Source organism: Triticum urartu, chromosome 4A (genome assembly GCF_056163025.1).
Source record: "Triticum urartu cultivar PI428250 chromosome 4A, HENAU_Tu73, whole genome shotgun sequence".
NCBI classification, from domain to species: Eukaryota; Viridiplantae; Streptophyta; class Magnoliopsida; order Poales; family Poaceae; genus Triticum; species Triticum urartu.
This window is the reverse complement of record NC_141876.1, coordinates 272,916,651-272,934,983: the sequence shown is the minus strand read 5'-3', so window position 1 is coordinate 272,934,983 and position 18,333 is coordinate 272,916,651. Positions and strand designations below refer to the sequence as shown.

General features: G+C 43.2%; 1 protein-coding gene across 1 annotated transcript; it reads right to left on the bottom strand.

Moving 5' to 3' along the window:
• Window positions 1–4,831: 4,831 nt before the first annotated feature.
• Window positions 4,832–18,052, bottom strand: LOC125551525 (villin-2). Its single transcript, XM_048714781.2, has 24 exons — window positions 17,806–18,052; window positions 16,998–17,105; window positions 16,802–16,901; window positions 16,636–16,704; window positions 16,302–16,538; window positions 16,046–16,223; window positions 15,829–15,961; window positions 14,993–15,152; window positions 14,763–14,916; window positions 14,581–14,681; window positions 14,328–14,486; window positions 13,951–14,019; window positions 13,805–13,873; window positions 13,402–13,539; window positions 12,518–12,646; window positions 11,203–11,350; window positions 11,063–11,073; window positions 10,832–10,972; window positions 10,626–10,751; window positions 6,263–6,319; window positions 6,053–6,151; window positions 5,766–5,964; window positions 5,492–5,676; window positions 4,832–5,386 (listed from the first exon to the last, which is right to left on the bottom strand). Exons 2-24 carry the CDS (start codon window positions 17,051–17,053, stop codon window positions 5,273–5,275), a joined length of 2,832 nt encoding a protein of 943 aa, XP_048570738.1. The 5' UTR covers window positions 17,054–17,105; window positions 17,806–18,052; the 3' UTR covers window positions 4,832–5,272.
• Window positions 18,053–18,333: the final 281 nt, after the last annotated feature.

The window sequence follows — 18,333 nt, the reverse complement described above, 5'->3', positions numbered from 1 at the left end:
GTGAGAAGTGGGATACATGGGCCCTTGGCCCGTTCTCTACGCACAGGCAGGGCGGTAGTACCGGACCCTAGGGCGGTAGTACCGCTTTAGCGGTAGTACCGCTTGGGCTGGGCGGTAGTACTAGACTCGTATCGCTCGATCACAGGAGTTTGTCGGGTTGAGCGGCAGTAGAGCGGATGTGGGTTGGTAGTACAGCTTGTGGGCCTTTAGCAGTAGTACCGCTTGTTGTGGGCAGCAGTACCGCCCGTTTCGGACTGGGCGGACCCTCTTCATGTCCATGTTCCTTGGTGTCCTCGCCATCTTGTCCGTTGGACGTAGCTGCTCTGTGGCCTTCATCCAAGTACCTGATCACACATAATGTTTCTGTTTCAGGTAGCAGCCATGTCACGTGAGTGGAAAATGGTAGTTCGGAGAGGAGCGAGTTCACCTTATCTTCGATAGCTTTTGCTCGGGCTCTTGTCATGGGTCCAAGTGGTGTCGTGGGAGATGTAGATACATCCATGGGGATGATCGTGGGTAGGGCTGCAAGAAAAGCTCGAGGCTCGTGAGCCGCTCGAGATCAACTCGTTTTTTGACTCGACTCGAGATCGACTCGAAAATAAACAAGCTGAGTTTGAACACTTTATGTAGCTCGACCGAGAAACGAGCCGATCTTGAGCCAATGTTGGCTCGATCGATTTTAGCTCGATAGCTCGACAGAGTATCATTATGTTAAATGATCATGCCATATATTAAATGAAAATAAGATAATTTATTACCATATATGTTGTTCATATTTTTTCTCCATTTTATTTATCAACGAACATGGAAACTTAATTAAGTGCAGAGAAGATTTAGGCCTAATTATGGCACGTGGTTGATTATGTGTTAAATATCCTATATTTTTGGCGAAGGTTCCTTGCATATTCACCTTAATTTTTTGTTTTTCATCCATAGATTTATAATTTTTATCATCTCATTTAGCTCGAAATTAGCTCGAGATCGACTCGAGATCGTTACAAGCTGAGCATGAGTCATGTTCTACAGCTCGATCATGAGCTTCACTTAGTTTGAGCTCGCTCAAATTTTCATATGAGTTGAGCTGAACCAACTCCAACTCGCTCGAGTTCGACTCGTTTGCAGCCCTAATCATGGGATGCTCCGCATCACTTACGATAGTATATAATTAGCACTATCAATACACTAACATTCCATAGTTGTTTGCCTACAGTACCAGTGTACATGGTTATGGCCTGTAGCCCATTGATGTTAGCCTGCCTAAATTACAGATTTATTTGAGTAATAAAAAGAAGAGCACAAAAAGGAAAAACAAATTCACTTAAATTTGTTAGTCAAGTCAAAACCTGCGGGAACCTGAATTTTTTTCCGGTTAAAGATATACTAGAGGCTAACGCGCGCTTCGCCGCTCCGTTCTTCAGTCGTGGGATTAACTCTTTTGTACCTAGTAGACTATGGTAATCAGTTGTCTTGTTTAGATTTTATCTGTGTTGGCTTGTGTTTAATTTATGTTCTAGCTGTGTTTAGTGTTCGTATACCGTGTCAAGTTACTATTAGAGACACTGTTTGTTCCAAAAGGAGAGTAAAGTTGTTTGGTGCATAGTTGTGGTGTCTTTATACGTTCCGTTTTTGGTGTCAGCCCGTGGTGGTTGTTTGAGCCTTTCGGGAGCTCCTATTTCACATTCAAACTGTGGAATTGCTGATATAGCGCTCACATGGGCTGCCCCACGAAAGCTCTCGTTCGCTAAGTTTAGCTCCCTGCTCCTCTCGTGTGCTTAGTTGTTTTCCCGCTCACCCCATGTCTAGCTCAAAAAATAGGCTAACTTTTTTAATCAAATATTTTAGCTTAATTAACAAATGTCCAAGGATTTTTAAAAATATGGTAAATTTTAAAATCATGAATTTTAGAAAAAAAAATCATGATTTTTTTTTAAAAAATGGTCACAATAAAATAGGTTTTCAAACTTTTTAAAAGTTCAAACTTAAAAAATGGTCTTGAAATTTAAAAATATCTGTGTTTAATATTAATGAATCCGAGTAAAAGTGAATTTAAACAAATGTTTGTTTTTTAATGTTTACAAAATTTAATAAGCGCTCATGAATTAAATGGGAAAGAATAAAAAATAAAAAAGAGAAATAAACTTTACATCAGACAACCTTACAAGCAGGGCACTCAGTGACCCCATAATCCCCGAATCACCAGAAGGCTTCAAATCATGGAAACTTAGTATCTCTATAGATTTAGGTGCATAAGAGATACTAAAATTGTGAAATGTGTAGGGTAATCTATCTTACGAATCACCCGGGAAAAAAGTCTTAAGATTACTTGCCAACAGAAGAAATAACCCTTGTGGCTATATCCTACATCATAATTCAGATCACAAGAAAAGATGGATCAGGTCGTTCCCCTCAGAAACTATAAACTGACTTGCATGTAGCAATCACAAAGACTACTAAATCAGTCTATAAATTTGATTGTACACATTCATGCAATATTGTAGAGAGAATAACATGACTCACATGAGCTTACAAAACTTTGCTGTTGTACTAACCTCGCTCCATCAGTTTTCTCATGCTTTATAATTTAAGCATTGTCCCTTATTTCAGTCAGGCTACAGAACAGAATCGAAGACAAGAGGCAGGGGACAAACAGGGGATTCCATCCAGTGAATATGAAGGGGATACATACCTCTGGTGTAGCCGAGGCAGGCGAAATTGGACGGTTGGACAGATGGTCTTCGATTAGCCACATGTTGAAGTGTATATGTGGATTGTCTGGATGGTTGGACAGATGGATGGATGGAAGTCAACATGTGGCTAGTACATCTTAAGTCGACACTTCTTCCTCCAGCGAACTCGACGGCGACATTGTACGTTGTGTCAAAAAAGCAATTTGGATAGGCTTTGATGGAGCTTATGGTCCAAGGACGCAATCTGATGGAGATTCCATCCGAGGACCGCTCCTTCTTATAGCAAGCAACTCAAATCCAGGTCGGGCACTCCATTGCTAGGTGTTGGACAAGGACACGGACTCCGATCGTCCATCCAAATCACGACACGGGAGCAGCTCGTTGGAGATTGAGAAGGATACGACGGAGGAGGCCGGAGAGGATTGGCGGCGGCAGACATGTCACATTGAAGCTCACCCGCGGCCGGCGTACCCACCAGAAAATGTTCCCCCTTCTGTCCTCCATCAAGCGCAGCAAGGATGGCTGTCCGGCAACAAGGGCACCGCCCATGAACCTCTCCTGCTCCGCTGGCACCGTCCCTGAACCTCTCATGCTCCTCCGCGTCGTGCCTGAACCTCTCCCACTCCGCCTGCCCCTCAACCTCTCCTGCTTCGCTGCGGCTGGAAAGGAAGCAGGAGACGGTTGTAGCCGTCCGGTGACAAGGGCTCAACCAGCTTCTCCCGCTCCGCCGCGCCGCCCCTTCTGCTACTGCTCCGCCCAGCTCCGCCCGCACCTCACCTTTTTCAACGAACCGTTTTTATTAGAAGAAGGACTGCGGGTTGTATTAAAAACACATGGGGGTTTAGCAAAAGCGCGACGACAATGAGCTGACGGGCAAAAGCGATAATCGCTTTATTATTAGGGAAAGAAAGAAAAGATGTTTGTACAGTAGACCCACCCTATTCTCCTAACCTCATCCTATCCCCCTCCCCTCCTCTCACACACACAAAACTTATCCATAACAATATTCATATGAAATTTCCATATCCATTTCCATATATACATGCATGCATATATAAATTAATTTCATTATTCATATGTGTAGAGGTGCATATGGTACCCAAATAAGAATAGGATAGATATGTCAAAAGAAGGTCTGATTACAACTATTCATTGTTAAGTTTCATGCACTAGTTAACACAATAAAAGTCTGAACTAATGGAACAGATTAGACAATCCATACACTTCAACACCCCCTCTCACGTGTGACGCGGAAAGACGACACGTGAATAGACTCATAGATATGACTCCAGAGGACTATACATGGGCACAGAGGGGGCGAGGGCAAGATTTTTTTGATAAATTGCAAAAGTCAGAACTTGAACTCAATATCTTAGCCCCTGATACCATGTTAAGCTTCATGTACTAGCCACATGTTGACTTCCCGCGTCACATGTGAGAGAACGTGTTGAAGTGTATATGTGGATTGTCTAGCCCTTTTCATCATTTCAGACTTTTGGTTTCATTGGCTAGAGTCCAAAATGGTGGAGTGCGCCGCCGGGAGGGGAGGAGCGGCCTGGGGAGACGGCCGGAGGAGAAGCTGTCGGGGTGTGGGTAGGTGTGGGCAGCACAATGACAGTGAGGAGGAGGCGGCAGGGGATCAGTATGTATAAGAAATAATTCAGGTCAGATCAGCTAACGAGTGCTTACGGCCGGCAACTTGGCAAAACAGTCCACGTGGTGAAAAGAAAAAAAAATATCTTACAAAAACTATGCCAAGTATGGTAATGTGGGAGCTTGACAAACTCGGCGGTAATGTGGGAGCTTGACAAACTCGGCCTGCCATGACAGAGTACACAACAACCGATGTTGTCGCCACATGGCACAAACTTTGCCGAGTTTTTTTTTTGAATTGTTTGGATTGCTTACCACATGTTTCATGTGGTAAACTTTGCCGAGTTTGGCCTGCAAGAAACTCAGCATAGTTAGTATAAGCCGAGTTTATTTTGCTTACCGAGTTCCCTTTACCTAGCTCTCAGCAACGGAATGCCTCTGCCAAGTCATTACCAAGAACCGTACTCGGCTTACGTTGTTTTTTTTCGAGCTCCCGCAGTTTGACTCTCGGCAAAGATAACAACACTCGACAACGACCAATTTCCAAGTAGTGACACACAAAAAATACAAGTCTAAAAGGCAGAAGTATATTTTGTCAAAAGAAAACAAAAGTAAAAGCAGAAATCTGGATATGAATTTGTGTCATACATCTCAGTGCCAACATAGCATGACCATCAGAAACGAAACGACGCCAAGAGCGGCCCTTGTTACAAATTTGAGCATGGAAATAGTGTACACAATGTGCATCGACGAAGAATAACCACGAGAAGCTCAGAGTAATTGATGTAGGAACGACCCTTGGACTTGCGTAACGCAGATCATGTAGGAATAATATAAATAATACTGTACCCTATAAAACTTGGGGAAATCAAATCAGCAGATAAACCAGCAGCAGGTAGTCTCGCGTCTGGAACATGAAAAGACTGCTGGGCATGCATGGGCTTGTTCATGGAAGAGAAAACTAGGATGCACCGGCCGGAGAAGGCTATGCTTCAGAAAAGATCCGCTTTTCTTTTCTGCTGTTCTTGCTTCCACCTTGGCTGCTTGTAGAACTCCTCCTTGCTCATACCAAATACAGTCTGGAATTCACTGTCCGACAAATATGTCTGCAAAAGCATATATAGTGGAATAAGCCTTTGAAATCCGGCAGGTTATAGATTTCTATGGCCGACTTTATTATCATTAAAAAAAAGGCTATGAAAATGACAAACCTCTCTGCGCTTGTAATCTATTCCACGGACAGGGTCGGTAGACTTTGATATCAGACGGTCATAGCTGAAGACTGTTTCACCACCATTTTCGTTGGCAGTCTCTTCCCGTGATACGTCAGGCTCAGTTCGCTCCCCCTCATCCACCATATCAAATTCTGAGGACCCCGCTGCTTCACCCTCTGCATCTGTTAATCAGCTCAAGTTGTTAATACGTACAGTATTTGGTATCAATCAAGATGAAGAAACAAGAACGTAAACACAAATCTCCGCTTACCAATGCGGGGGCTTTCGGCAGCTAAAACATTAGACAATGCTGAAACAGCAGCTGCTCTCTGAGACCCTTGACCTGCACGAGATTGTGATTGTGGGCTTTTGGGTTTCCCTGACGTATTGAGTGCAGATGATAATGCAGCCAATGCCGAAGCACGCTGAGTAGGTCCACCATCACCAGAGCTTTGAGGCCTATCAGTAGACTAAAGAAGATCACAACATTAGTTGACTTGTCAGATATGCATTTTATTAATTAGTTAATAATAGTTGGCTAAGAAATGCTTAACTTACCTGTTTATCCTGGGAAGATGGATTAAAAGCGGATGAAAGTGCAGCCAGTGCTGATGCCCTTTGAGTTGGTCCACCATCACCTGAGCCCTTAGGCCCGCTCTGAAAGCAATTATTAACTACTTTACAAAACTGAAATTGGCTTTACATTTCCAAGTACCTTTTCCATAAACAATAGAGCAAATACTTCAAGAGAAAAAAAATGTAACTTGCCTCTGAACGCATTCCAAACATAAGTGAAAGTTTCTTCTGAAATGAATTCCCGTGAATCTGTTTCAAGGGCGAAGTTTATTATAAAACATCCTAAAACAAGTGTGAGAAAGGAAAGTGGTACGACCAAATGTGATAACACAGGCCAGTGTAAGAAATCAAGGAGAAATAGCAATGCTGGCATTTACCACAGCGATATAATTATGGAGGCGAGATAGAAGAAAGAAAAAGAACAGTGAAAAGGGTATAGGGTAGTTCTATCACTTCAACAATCCTCCTACTGAGTTTTCAGGGTTAACTTAACTTACAGGTATAGAATCACTTCAACAATCCTCCTACTGAATTTTCAGGGTTAACTCAAACTTACAGGTATAGAATTGATTGGGTTAGTTTAGAAAGTTGTGAACGTAAACCCCTAAAATCTAAATAATCCAGCTCCCAGATATATATTTTTTGGACAGTACCAGAACAGGAATGCCAGCGGACTTGATAAGAGGAGCAGATATTCCATGGAACCATGATAAAGTCTGGATAATTCTGGTACCTCCAAAGCGACTTCTCGAGATAGTCTATTTGGCCGCTCCGAACAAATACGACACCGGCTGTAGGATGATCTCAAGTAGTGTCGGTTAAAAACACATATTTGACTTCTTTAGGAACTTATCAATTGGTTCTTAACCTTGTTAACTATTCTCCCAAGCAATCTTTGGTAATGGTGATGGTTTTGCTTGATTCTTTTAAGCTCATGTAGTAACTGCTAGAGTAGGTGGTCTGGTAGAGCTAGTAGGCAATGTTTCTCATATTTCCTTCATTTCACTAGATTGTCCACAACCTTGGGATTCTCCATTTCAAATAAATGTCCATTGAGATAACCAGGGTGTAGTAAGCTTCTGCAATTTACGTATGCCGTTCATAGTAATTTTTTACAAACTTTTTCTTACATTAAATTATTTCTTTGATGTGTATGTGGTGGGCTAGGGATAGTTATAGTCAAATAGCGGAGTAATATACTTTACCTGCAAGCTTGCAGCCCCAGCAAAAACTTATGACTTTACGGTTTTCAATACAAAGCTCAGCCATAACAGCCTTTGCTCTAAAATAAATATTAAGGTTTTGAATTAAAGAATACAAGCACTGACAACTTACAGGAAAAAAACACTTTACATACATGTAATGCTCATGGCACTTTTTTTTTTGAGACTATGGCTGTGGGAGCAGCTCATCAACCGCGGAAAAAAATCATCTTATTTTACATCAAATTCAAATTTGTATTCCCAAACGTTTCTGTTTTCTTCCACCAGCTATCATATTGTCACCACTTTGCACAATTTCTTTATATGGACGAAGATATCCATGTTTACAGTTCGTCCAATTATTTTAGATTTTGATATCTGAGCAGAATTATGTCTAACCTCCCAAGTCCCTTAGTGGCTTGTATTAACCAATATTGGGCCAAATTAGTGAAAACAAAGTGTGTACACCAACTGCAGTTACTTCCCAAGATTCATAAGTTCCTGTGGATTAGTTTTCTAGATTCTTCACGTCGCTCACTTTGAATAAGGTACTGCACCTCCTGTGGACCAAATTTGTGCTCACTGCGATCACGATTTACCATATGCTTTCCCTTGAGCTCCCTCCATGGATTTTCAAGACCATCACCGAGCTCTGCCATATTTTTTTCTGGAGGGGCACCAAGGAGGCAAAGGGAGGTCATTGCCTGGTTGCTTGAGAGCTGATTTGCAAACCATTGGCATTCATCGACTTAATTATCTCAATAAGGCTTTGCAGATTCGCTGGCTCTGGCTTCAGAGAACTGGGCCAATCAGGGTTTGGCCCAGGCTATCACCCTCTATCTCCGAGGAGGCCACACAACTCTTTCTTGTGGCGACCAAGTGCACGATTAGCAGAGATGATACGGTGAGCTTTTGGCATGATAGGTAGACTGAGGGATGCAGTGCTCACGACATCGCACCAAATTTATAACCATTGGTGAAGGCTAAGGTGGTAAACGGAGATCAGTGGCGGACGCTCTAGCAGAGGGCAAGTTGATTAATGATATCAGAGGGACCCTCACCTTAGATGTGATCGTTGAATTCATGGAGCTATGGAGGCTTATCCAGATGACACCGCCGCTGAGAGATGTGGAGGACAGTTTCACTTGGAGACTGATGGCATCCGTGAAATACACAACCAGCTCGGCCTACCAAGCTTTTTTCTTCGGTACAGAGGAAGCGGACTATGCTAGTGTGCTATTGAAGAATGCTGCCCCTCCCAAGGAACAGTTCTTCACATGCCTTGTGATTAGAGATCCACGTTAGACAGCAGATCGGCTCGCCTGAAGTGGAATGCAACACCCACCCTGCTGCCTGCTTTGCAATCAGGCTGCGGAGTTCATCGACCATCTCATGGTGCAGTGCTCGTTTGCCAGACATTTCCGGGTTTTTTTCCTCCGTGGCTTCAGACTTGGGAGCTTAACTCCAAATATGAACATCAACGCGAGAGAACGGTGGTGCTCGATAAGCAACAGGTTCGGACTAAGGTCAGAGAATTGACTTCTATCATAATAGTGGGATTCCACAATCTTTGGTTAGAAAGGAACGCCAGGACTCTCTCCCCTCTCCCTCCCGCCGTGCTCCCACGAGCACCCGGGGGAACCCTAATCGCCGCTGCCCCTCACCTCCTCCCTCTGTTCCTCCCCTGCCGCCGCACAACAGTGCCACCGGGCAAAGCCTTCGTCTCCCCTCCGTGCGAGATCCATGGCTGGCGTGGGTCGGCTGCTCGTCCAGGGAAGGGGGCCAGCGGCGTTGATCCGGATCAGCGGTGAGGGCGCCTGGTGGCGTCGCGGAGGCGGCTAGGCTGGCATTTGCGGTGCGGCGGCTGCGGCGGATTCGCTCGGGCCAGATCGGGTGGGGGCGGGCCGGCGCGCACTTGGCGGCGGCGGCGGCGCGCGTGGCGGCGATGGCGGCCCTGTCCAGATCAGATCTGGTCTGGCAGGCGTGTGGGCGTCAGGCGGTGCAGTGGTGGGCTGCGACCTGGTGGGGTCGTGGCGATGGCCGTGGACCAAGGCGGCACGCCTGCTGCTGCTGGCGGCGGTGGTGGCCGGCCAGATCAGCTCGGATCTGGACCATGGCCGCCGGCGGGCGGCTCGGGGCTGGCCCTCAAGGTCCAGGTGTGAATGTGGGCTGCCACGGCATGGTGGTGGCTCATGGCGGTGGTCCGGGCCGTTCCACGGCGGCGGCTGGTCTTCTCCGGCATCGTCCTGTCGGTCAGCGGCTCGTGAGGTGGCAGGTTGGTTGCGGCGGCGGCTGGCTTGTTCTGGCGGCGGCTCGCTCGTAGGCGGCATGTGTCGGCCTTTGACCCCTCTCCTCATCATACGGACGCTACTTTCATCGAAGGGCTGTCCTTCTCCCAGCTGCGGTCGATAGTCGTCTTGAGCCCGGTGCGGCAAGACCGAGCTCGTCTCGCGCACGGTGCAGCAGGACCGACCTCGTCTCGCACACGGTGCCATATGACCGAGCTCGCCTCGCACCCAGTGCTGCACGACGGGTCGATGGAGGCCAGCTTTGGCCGGCCTATTGAGTCTCAGCGCTGGGGGCTGCCCAGGGGTGTGAAAGGCGGGTCCTTTCCACTCGTCTCTTTCGCTGTGGTAGTTGCGGATCTCGGGTGAGGTGGTGTCAAGGTCTTGGATGCCAGGGCGGCGGCCTTGGAGGTGGTAGCGCGGTGCTTTTGGGCAGAGCACGTGGCTTGGTGCTGCCCGGTGGCCATGGCCGTGTGGGCGGCATGGTAGCCGGGGTGTGGCGTTCGGTGGTGGTGAGTGTTGGCCGGGCTGAAAACCTGTTCTATCTTCGGAAGGACCGACAGTGGCGAAGCTCGTTCCCTTCGTGAAGGCGTCGTCGCGGCTCTCACTGTCCGTCATGCTGCTCCAGGGGAAACTCTGATCCTCAGATCGGGCGGTGACAGCGCTCCGGTGTCGTATCCTTCCTGAAGGTGCCGCCTTGAAGCCCACGGTTCATCGTATGCGGCTTCATTTCTTTGCGGTGGCGTGTTCCCGGTTGAGCCCCCGGTTGCTCTTGTAGTGCTAGGGGTGGTGTTGCTGCGATCAGCAGCTATGTATCCTGCCTTGGGTGCGTGCGTGTGTTGTGGTGGCATGCGTTGTACCGGGTTGTTGTTGATCGTTGCTATGTATATAAAGCGGGGCGAAAGAAACTAAAAGACAGGAAAGATTTTCATATACGAAGCCAGCAATGCCCCTCAAGTAAACCGTTCAAAATATCTGCTACCCCATATAAATGGTGATAAATAGAACAGAGTTAGAAGTGAGAGAAAAAAAAAAGTAAGATGCAATTGGTAAATAAGAATGGCATACCAGAGATCTTGTGTTATCCCAGGAGAAGTATGTCCTAAAGAAGCAAGGTTCATTCCCTTCACTGACTTTATAGAGAGGCACGTCAGGAGCAAGACCTTCGAAGGTCACCGCATGTTCTATGTATTTCTGCGGAGAAGTGGTTATTTATCTACGTTGAACGGTACTAATACAGATGAAAACAACAAATATAATACTTCATATTATACCTCGCCAATTTCAAATGCCATTTGTTTCTCTTTTGTGTCCACACACTGACCCATCCAGACAAAGACTTCGGCATGTGTGTCAAGTACCATCACATCTTCGGTCAACAGATCATCTTGTGAAAAATTGTAAACTTCAGTTACCTACAGATACAGAAGCTTTTTCAAAATTTGCAATCCTGAAGAAGTGCTGGAGCATACGAAATTTAGGCTTCATAGAATAAGATGACAAACCTCCAGCTTGCCTGATAAGTGGCGCGACATGAACAATGAAAACAACACAACAGAAGATGATTAGGGTACTTAAAGAACATAAACTCCCAAAGTAGTAGCAATAAAAAAAAATATGGATTTAAGTTCAGGATAGAACTGACCATTCCTAAATGAGAATGTGTAGAGATGGGGTTCTCTAACAACATCCTGTGTGGCATTTTTATTTGAGTAATCCTGTTTTCCACCAAGAGCAGACCAGAAAGAAGAGCTTTCAGTTCCCTCCTTGCAATGTTTGACAGCAACGCCAGGCTGTGGTTTGGAACACATCACATCGCATAATTATAGTTAGCAATAAGTAGCTGGAAATTGATGGAAATATCAAACGTTCTGTAGTAAGAACAGGATATTCGAGGGGCTTGACAACCAAGTCAGCCTCGTTTGGAAGCAGGGATTTGCCCTGTTTCCTTCTGTAGGATGCAACTGTTTCCTACAAAATGCCCGCGTTCCAAACAGGCCTTATCTGTGACAGCAATCATGTTCATATTATTTCATATTCTCTAATGTTTTACTCATGAAGGTCAGTGTTTTTTTAAGTGCTACTCACTCCGATGGATGTATCTAGTACTGAAATATTTCTAGATACATCCGTTTGAGCGACAAGTAATATGGATCGGAGGGAGTACAAAATTTACGACAGAAACTGTAAACAACCATCTTAATTCAAATATTGCATTGCTTTCATGCAATTTATTAGGTAGAAACAAGTACCCTTCAATCAAACAGACAGATTTTGTGTAGCCTTTCCAGTTGTTTGTAACTTCAGTGTCACATGTGCAACTGGTGCATCTGTTATGCATAGTGGTTTGGTTTTAATATCAGAAATTGCATGAAAAGGCACTTAAAATAAAATGAAGAAAAATGTAGCTAAGAGCACTTTGGTATTTCTATACAAATTTGCTCATATTTGGCCACTTACAACTCGAATATGGTAAAGTTGTTAACATGAACTACCTTTAGATAAACTTGGTCAAAATAAGACTGGTATTGATACACTGTTAAATTTTATCTTGAAATTAATTCTTCTAGTAGATTAGTCCAAATAAAAATTCGGGATGATTTTTTTCCTCTCCAGGTTCACCGTAAGTTCTGCAGAAGTTTTTCATTCCAGGTGAACATGTCTCATTTATATCATAAGGATCATAGTACAAGTCACGTACATACCGCCCTTAAAAGAGTATATGGGACTCATGGCCACACACAAACACAACTAGATACAACTCAACAGATGTCATCTCATTTGATCTAAGGCCTAGAAAGATATTTTATGAGAATGAGAAAATGTAACATGAGCTTCACTTTCACAGATTTATCAAGTTCTCAATAGGAGCACAGCTTATCTTTTTTTTTTGTAAACACGAAATTGCACTAACTAGAAAAGACAGAAGGGAAATAACAAGGTGGTATCTTTTTTCATACCTTCAAGAACTCAGCAATTTTTGCAGCCCACTGTTGTTGTTCATAAGAACTTGTGTTGCCAATCCATATAAACATTGAATTTCCAGATTGCAAGACAAAACAATTCGTGGAACTCAAGGATGTTGACACCTATAAAATTGTTACTGACAAGTTAATTAAAGGTAGCAAACGTTTGATTCGTACTACCTAAGGTTAGTGGTAAATATGTAAAGTTTTTAATGAGCAAAGTAAGCTAAAAGGTCATTCTGAAGAACAAGAATGTGGGCGACAGAGTTTTATTATCGGAAAATCAGTCCAATCTCTATCTCCACTATTTAGAAAGAACATAAGGTTGACGTTTGCTCTTCTTTCCTTCGTCCAAACCCCCACGTATGGTCAGCCCTCCCTCCTCCCAATTTTGATTTTTTTCCCACTCCCATCTCTGGTTTTTCCACTGGTTTTCCCTAGTACCCATTTCAAATGATTACGAAATAAAATCCATTTTTTCATAAGCAATCACATTAACTATAAAATGGCATGTAAGTCACGATGATTGTGTACAAAAACTCACCAAAATTTTAACGCGCAGATGCACAAATGATGGATGCGCAATCACAGGTTAACCTACTATATTTACTTCACAGCATTGCTTCCTAACAGCACGGGTAAACCACAATACTATGAATTTTTCACTGTTCACCATTACGGTACTCTATTATGAATCATTTATGCCAAATCATGAAACTACATTTGAGCAAAAAGAATCTCAGAAGCTAACTAAATTCTTAGTCATTATTATGATATGTCATCTTAACAACATAAAAATAAGCATTAAATACAGTTTCATAATTCCAAGAAATATTATCATTTTGAATCAAATAAGCACAGGTAGAGGTAGACCATACCTCATCGACTTGAAGTGTTTTATTGTTATGAATTGATGTTCCATTAATTCTAACAAGAGCGACACCAGTGCCAGGATATGTTTCATCTGGCAAGCCCTTCTCTTGTACAGAATTCTTGTACCCACAGCTGATTCCACCCTGCATGATTTTAGTAATATAAACTTAGTTGATACTTCCTCTGTAAACTTTTATAGGACTTTTTAGATCATACTTTAGTGATCTAAAAAGCCTTACAAAAGTTTACAGAGGGAGTACTTGACAATGTAAATATCTTCAGCTATACAGATCAATCCATAGTTTTTTTTAGAACTATCAGTCCATAGTTTGCTCCTCACAGGATAGCACTTATTATGAACCCAATCAGTATACATTACTTGAGTAAGGTAGGAAGTAGAGACCATACCTTAAGAATAACCATGGGCTGGAAAAGAGCAATAAACTGTGGAGGCTCCTTCCCTTCATAAATACGACCCTGCAATACCAAATACAAGACATGTCAAACTCCTTTCTGGATATTTTGTGCAAATTGTCACGACATAAATACAGTACCAGAATAGGTCTTCCTTTCATTGAATTCCAAATTGTATTAGTTATTTGAAGAGCCGTATGCTGATCTTCCTGTTAGAAATAAATCACAGAGTAAGTTCACAGTTTTGTGGTGGGGTGGGGATTAATAACAAACCTAGCATAGAAATAACTAATTGTGCTGAGAAGAATAAGAATTCATTAAAAATAACAGAAAGGTCAAGAAGAAAACGTGCAATACAATCAATCAAATTTATCATCACAATGATGTGGTGATCACACGCAAAGTAAGAAAAGGCACAAAAATATGGGGCAATCTCGAAAAAAAGACGAGAAAGCAAATATAACCAATAGTAAGGTGCTGTGTATAAAACATTTGAGAACGGTGAAAACCCAATTACCAGTATACTATTCTTCCCAATCCAGTAAGTTAGATAGAATTCTTCTCTTTTGTCACCCGAATGATATGTGTAGAGAACAATATAACAATCCCCGCTATGAAATTTTCCAAGATCTTCCTTCGGAAGAGCAGTCTTAGCACTGCCATCAACACACCATACCTGAAATATGTGCATAATGTTTTTATGGCACTTTCCTGTTTCCAGTTGTGGTTATTAAAATAACATGTAAATTATGATGCATGATAAGCAAAACCTCAAGCTTTCCACCGCCTTCTAGCAAAGGAGGAATTTCCTCATTTACTGCAGGGCTGTTTTTTGAGGCTCCCTTGACATCACCTTTTTTCTTCAACAGCGCTAGAGGAGAACGAAGTATTATCAACACCAATCAAAAGAGGAACTTTTTAATATCCCAATGTACAATAAAAAATAAACTACCTGCAACTTTTCCTCGGCCATCCTCCCCGCTGGCTCCTGCCGTGTTAGTTACAGGCCACGAATCAAATTTGGACTTGAACGTATGGTCCTCATAACCTTGAATTACTTGAGTTACTCTTGTTGTCTTTGGCCTATTTTGCTTAACAATGAATTCCTGCAAATCAAATATATAGATAGGATGACTTATTTGAACAAGATAACAAGCTCAAAATGATGTCCTGTGCGTTTACCTCAACCGCCACACTTGCAGCTTTCCTATCATCCACTTGTGTTACTCGACCAACCCATACATATAACTCGGACCCGCAGTCAAGTAAAAAGCATTTAGTGTTCTCAAGAATTGATTTTGTCAAAACGGTATCTTCTAACGTCAGTTTACCATTATTGACACTGCAAACATAACAGTTGACATGTGTGAAGACAGTTCAAGGAATGAATACAAAGTTGAGACTGAAAACTTGTAAAATAAATCTAGCGTACAATGGGGCAAGCAGACCTACATATATAGTACTCCCTCCATCCCATAATATAAGATGCTATTACAACCGATATACTCCATATATAGTACTCCCTCGCATATTGGTTGTAATAACATCTTATATAATGGGATGGAGGGAGTGATAAACTTTACAGGTCAACTAGAAGTCTGCTGCCCATTCAGTAGATATTACTTGACTAACAGGAAACTGCAGAAACCTATATAAAGAGCAGGCTAATCTAAGAAATGGTAATGAAAGATATCCGAACACCGTCCAAAGGATTTTAGTTTCAGCATAGAGTCGAGCTATTTCAATGGCTACGCTCTTTAACCATAAACTTCTATATGTGAAGTTTCTGTTTTACGAAGAGAGGTACGAAGTCTCCAACTTCTCAACCTACTGACTCACATCTCACAGCCCTCACTTCTGACTCTCCAATAGGTGTAACTGCCTTTTGTAGGTACAAATATGTAATTCACTATAACAATGCATAAGTTCAAAATTGATGAGTACCTAATTGTTGGTTAGTTTGATGTTGCAATCCTTTTACAATTATTTCAAAAAAAAAATTATCCTTGTAGAGGTACCTGTAAAGCTTTGTTGGTGTAGTTTCAAGAATAACATCATCATCACTTATAGCTTTCTTCCCTATTGGTGCAAAACCACCAAAAACCACCCAGAATTCACCGGAATCTGATTCTGCTTGCAATTTTCCATCATCTATTATAAAAAGCAACTATAAGTAAATACGTTTACTTGCTTCACTATGTCACAAGTATTTAGTTAAAATGTTGGCCATCTCACCAACAATTGCAACATCACAAACTCCTTCATGGTACTTGTCCTTTAAATGTTGGATCACTTCCAGTGCTTTGGCTCTTTCTTGAATATTGGAGTTAGCACCATTGAATTGATATATTTTCTTTTCAGTATCTAAGATAAAGACATCATCGTGGTTTAGTGAGGAACGAGCAAATGGAACCTGAATAAACAAGACACTGTATGATTAGTTCTTGATATGTATTTCTGGAAGCACCGGAAGAAAGGAAATGTATTACACCTCTTTAACTCTGATAGCTCTCTTTCCTTTGCAAATATACAGCCGTGTTTCAAATTTGTCCTCCTCTGGCTTTCTAAACCCAGAAGCAAAACCTCCCTCCATGGGTATAATGCATGGCTTGAAGTATGATAGGAACTTATCAGATTCATAGCCTTGGGGTTCCCTGTGCTGGACTGCACGACCCCCAAGCATGGAATCAAGTTCAACTGTCTTGATTGCTGAAGTGCCAGCTTCATCCTGTATGACAAGATATCAAGTGAGGATGAGGACTGAGCTAGAGGGAAATGCCATTGTGCTCGGTACAGAAAAGGTTTTGGTATTATAGAAGATGTACCTGACTAGAATCTTTCCCAATCCAGAAGTGAATGTCAGAGAGGTAAGCACCGCCCCTGTTACAAGTCGTCTAGCAGAAATATGAAAACCAGTAGTATTAAAAAGGGTATTCTTGGTGAGAAGAAATAGGAATTCAGAAAGATTCCTCTGAAAGAAGAAACAATCACCTGCAGAACAATATATGAATCTCCACAGTAGAATTTACCATAATCTGACTTTGGCAAAGGAACTGGCTTAAAATCTTCAATCCGCCATATTTCTGTCCCACTGTAGTGTTGTGAAGGGGCATGCAACATAAAGAGACAAGGGAAGTATTGGGCGAAAGCAAAGCAACAGGGCCTATTTGAAGAAATGAAAGGATACGGTTTTTGGCCAGCTCCTTGAAATGCAGGATCAAGCACCTGTTTTGCACTTGACATTTAGAAGCAACCTTAAAGGGGACTCCACCACACAACACCTGGAACTTGTATACTGAGAAAGGAACCAGAGAAACACTATAGTTAGCTCATATAGAAAAAGGAGAACTATAGTTACTCTATATCCTAGATAGACATGGATTTGAATAAAATTAATAAGATACGAACGATATTAGCAGCTGGGAGAAAGGAATCAATAATGTACTCACTCCGTTCCAAATTACTCGTCGCAGAAATGGATTTATCTAGAACTAAAATACATCTAGATACATCCATACCCGCGACAAGTAATTCGGAACGGAGGGAGTAGTAAATAAGAGAAGAGCAGCCGTGACAAATCACGAGGCATGGACTGCAGTATTTCTTGCTCGGACCAAAAACTGCAAGTCTGATGAGAAGACCTGAACCTAGGCATGCATGCGCAGAACCAACGACCATGTGTGGGAATCGCATTGAAATATGTAGGCGATCGGAGACGCAGTGATCAATGTCCGATGAGCTCGGCCAACCGGATCATTGACGACAACTGACCTATATCAGACGTTGGCCGACCGCTCACATTTAACCAATTGCATTTAACCCCTATTCCTGACGATCGGTGGATGAAACAAACCACAATCCCAACCTCGAAACGTAGTGGGGACCTTTAATCCCACCCGAAATACGACACGCCGGCCGGAGCCACACACACTAGTGGGATCAAATCACAAGGAAACTAAACCTTGGCAGCCCGAGAATCGACGAGAGATGCATACCTTGGAACGATCCCGGTGGGACGGGGCGCGAGGGATGGATAGATGGGGGGATGGATGGAGGTGGCAGGAAAATGCGGAGGCGAGGCTGGCTAAATAAAGGAAGGAAGCGGGGTGGCGCTAGCTATGATTTGCTCCCGCCCTCCTCCTCCTCCTCACCACCACTCTCTTGTGTCGTGGGCGGGCGTGTGTGGGATGGAACGGAGATCTAAGAAATACAACGCAGCGGCGTTTCGGGCCTGGCTTTTTTAAGAAAACGCCCCCTGCCTATTTATACGGCAGCGGCAGAGACGGAGGAGCGAGGGAAGGGAGATGGATGCGGAACTCTTAAACCGGCAAATAGATCCGCCCGTGCGGCCCTGCGGTTGAAACGCTGCTACCCACACACACACACACGGTGTGTGATGATAAACACTTTTCTTCTCACTCAGAGCTTTATTTTATTATTTTATATTTTGTTTGCGGGTTGAAAGAAATTTTTGCAAGATGTTAGGGTTACAATCGAGAGACAGAAACTCCTTGATACATTAT